The 3159-nt window shown below is 42.4% G+C and overlaps 1 protein-coding gene across 1 annotated transcript; it reads right to left on the bottom strand.

Moving 5' to 3' along the window:
• Window positions 1–308: 308 nt before the first annotated feature.
• On the bottom strand, window positions 309–1247 carry LOC134374882 (olfactory receptor 8B12). The gene has a single exon (XM_063092967.1). The coding sequence runs from the start codon at window positions 1242–1244 to the stop codon at window positions 309–311; it is 936 nt and encodes a 311-aa protein (XP_062949037.1). The 5' UTR covers window positions 1245–1247.
• Window positions 1248–3159: the final 1912 nt, after the last annotated feature.

Genomic DNA, 3159 nt, shown 5'->3' with positions numbered 1-3159 from the left:
CCCCAATATCTGTTAAATGAGGAGGCTGGATTAAGTGACTTATAAGGCCATTAAAGATTAAATGATCTATGATTGTCAGAAATATTTGCATAAAATGAAGAAATCTTGGAATAGTTGAGGTGGAGTAGGAGCAGGGAGAGTAAATCTGCACTCAACACTCATCCAAATGTAAAGATTTAAAATTCTCTTTCTGCACAAGACAGAATAAAAACTGGAACTTTGATCCCTCACTGAAAACACACAGACTAAAAAAAAAAAAAAGAAAAAAGAAAAGTCTCGTATCCCCTTCCTCAAATAGTGCTCTTTTCTTAAAAAAATATTTTTCTGCCCAAGGTTTTTCTCAGGGCAACTTTGACATCCTTGTTCCTCAAGCTATAGATTAATGGGTTTAACATGGGCACCACAATGGTATAGAACAGGGAGGACACTTTCCCTTGGTCACGGGACAAAATGGAAGGTGGTTTGAGATACACGAAAGCCCCAGAACCAAAGAAAAGAGAAACCGCGATGATGTGGGAGCTGCAGGTGCTGAAAGCTTTGGACCTGCCCTCAGTGGAACGAATGCGGAGGACGCTGGAGAGGATGAGGGCATAAGAAATGAAGATGGTGACTATGGGCAAACCAATGTCAATGCCCACCACAATGAAGACCACCAGCTCATTCACATTAGTGCTGTTACAGGAGAGCTCAAAGAGAGGAAAGATGTCACACATGAAATGATTGACAAGGTTGTCGGCACAGAAGGTTAAACTCATTATGCTTCCTGTATGGACCATGGCCCCAACAAATCCCATCCCATAGACACCCAACAAAAGGAGCAAACACACCTGAGGGGACATGGTGACCGTGTACAACAAGGGTTTACAGATGGCAGCATAACGGTCGTAAGCCATCACTGACAGGACAAAGGACTCAGAGATGACAAAGAAGCAGAAGAAGAAGAGCTGAGTCATACACCCAGCATGCAAGATAATGTTCTTCTTTGAGACAAAGCTCATCAGCATTTTGGGGGTGATGGTAGTGGAGTAACAGAAGTCTATGAAAGAGAGATTGAAGAGGAAGCAGTACATGGGGGTGTGCAGGTGAGAGTTGAGCCCAATCAGGGTTATCAAGCCCAGGTTCCCCACCATGTTGACCACGTAGAAACTCAGAAACAAGAAGAAGAGGGGCACCTGGAGTCCCGGCTGGTCGGTCAAGCCTGCGAGGATAAACTCTGTCACCGAGGAGGAGTTCTCTGCAGCCATTCTCCTCCGGGGTGGAGAGGGGGAGGTCTGTCAGGACAAGAGAAGAAGGGCCACTTAAAGAGAAAGAAATATCACCACCACTTTCCCAGCATCCATCTTCCATTCCTGAAAAAGGAATCCACAGAGTGACTTGAACATTGGTAGGAAGGTTTTTACCATTTGCTATGGATCTATCTTCACATTCCAAATAGCTTTAACTTCCAGAGTACAACAGGAGGCTAAACTTTGCCTCCAAAATGAAAGCTGGTGCTGCTGGAGAGAAGGGTACTAAAAATAAGCTGGGTGTCTTTCAGATCTTTAAGTCGGTCCCTTTTCTATGTCCTTCCCTCTCATGCCTCTCCTTCAGTTGCTGAAACCTGGGCCTCTTCCCTGGAGAAAGTCCCGACAGGCAGAAGCCACTGTGGCTCTGCTCAGAGCTTCCACTTCTGGGTCAGCACTGTCAAATCAAGAAGGCAACGTCACGCATTTCCAAGATCTCTGAGCTCAAGCAGCTGTAGGTTTAATAATAATTTTTTAAAGCTAACAGTTATTGAGTGGTTACTATGAGAGGCTCTGTTCTAAGAGCTCTGTGAATGTAACATTTTATAATCCTCATTTTATAGATGAGATAACCAAAATTACATAACTAGCCCGAAGTCCCCAAACCACTGAGTTGCAGCCAGAAGGTGAAGTTTGGCAGTCTGACTCTCACAGTTTCCACCTGTAACCTCCATGTCACATGACTGACCAGTGTCAGACAGGAGCTCACCTTTTTTAGAGCCTTAATGCTATATTCTACTGCTTCTTGTCCACAGCCATTCCGGGGAGGAAAACGACCCTAGTGAATAAAGGACGATACCTTTGAGCTCAGAGCTCCCTCCTCCCAGTCTGAATCAAAGGATCAGAACTTCTAATTTATCTTGTAACTCTTTCTGCATTGGATAACATGACTCCCAATTGGTTATTTGCCCACTCCTCCAGCTTCCAGGAAGAAAACTGTGCCTTTTCCTGATCAGTGGATAACAGGAAACTAAAGAGATTTATTCTAGATTACAGATCTCAGTGGTCTGATTTTTAAGGCAGAGACTCCCTCAAGACCATTTCCTCAGAGATTACTTTTCCTAAGGAAGAAGAAATATTTGTTTATCCCTTGGAATTACTTGATTTGGCTTTTAGAGACATTCTTTCTTATCACAGACATTCTTTTCACCTATATTTATCCAATACTATTAAGAGAAAATCATGTGAAAAAAAATGATTATCATTACCATTTCTTGAATACTCAATAATGTACCTAATACAGAGCCCTTACAGTGACTCCTGGCTGCCAAGATCCAAAGTACGATATAGATAGATATATTTTCATTTACTCCTCACAATAATGATATCCATTTTATAGGTAAGTTGCTTCCAGAGACAACATGTTTCGGAGCCCACGGTCATGCCTAGGTCTGTCTGCCTCCAAGCCCCTTATCTGAACCACTGGACTAAACTACTTTCCGATGAGAGCTACTGAAATCCGTAAAGCAGGGTCCTTGCCTTCTTGGATCTGACAGTTCCTTGGAAAATAACAAATATTCAGTGGATTTAATAAAAGAAAGATGTGATTAGAGCCAGAAAAGGTTAACACAAAGTGCTATTGTAATTTAGAATAGGACATTTGATAATTTATTCATGTCCTAATTCATTCCAGGAGTTAATTGCACTAATCCCAGCTCCGACAAGAAAAGGAGACTTCTCTGATTCCTGTCCCCATCTTCTCATGGAGTATAAGTTTAATGGTGACAAAGAACTCTATTAGGTAACTGTTCTCAGTCTCTACCAAGACCAGCCTTACTCTAAACTACTAACTAGTCAAAATTTCCTTTAACTATCTCTCCCTTCCACCCACTTTTCTTTGAGCACTACTCCCAACTGACTTTCTAGCTGCTCAGTG

This window comes from Cynocephalus volans, chromosome 4 (genome assembly GCF_027409185.1).
Source record: "Cynocephalus volans isolate mCynVol1 chromosome 4, mCynVol1.pri, whole genome shotgun sequence".
Lineage (NCBI taxonomy): Eukaryota > Metazoa > Chordata > Mammalia > Dermoptera > Cynocephalidae > Cynocephalus > Cynocephalus volans.
The sequence above is the reverse complement of the archived record's forward strand: the minus strand, read 5'-3'. Positions and strand labels throughout refer to the sequence as shown.

Coding starts and splice junctions, on each gene's coding strand:
- LOC134374882 (XM_063092967.1), bottom strand. CDS start 1,244: ATGGCTGCAGAGAACTCCTCCTCGGTGACAGAGTTTATCCTCGCAGGC.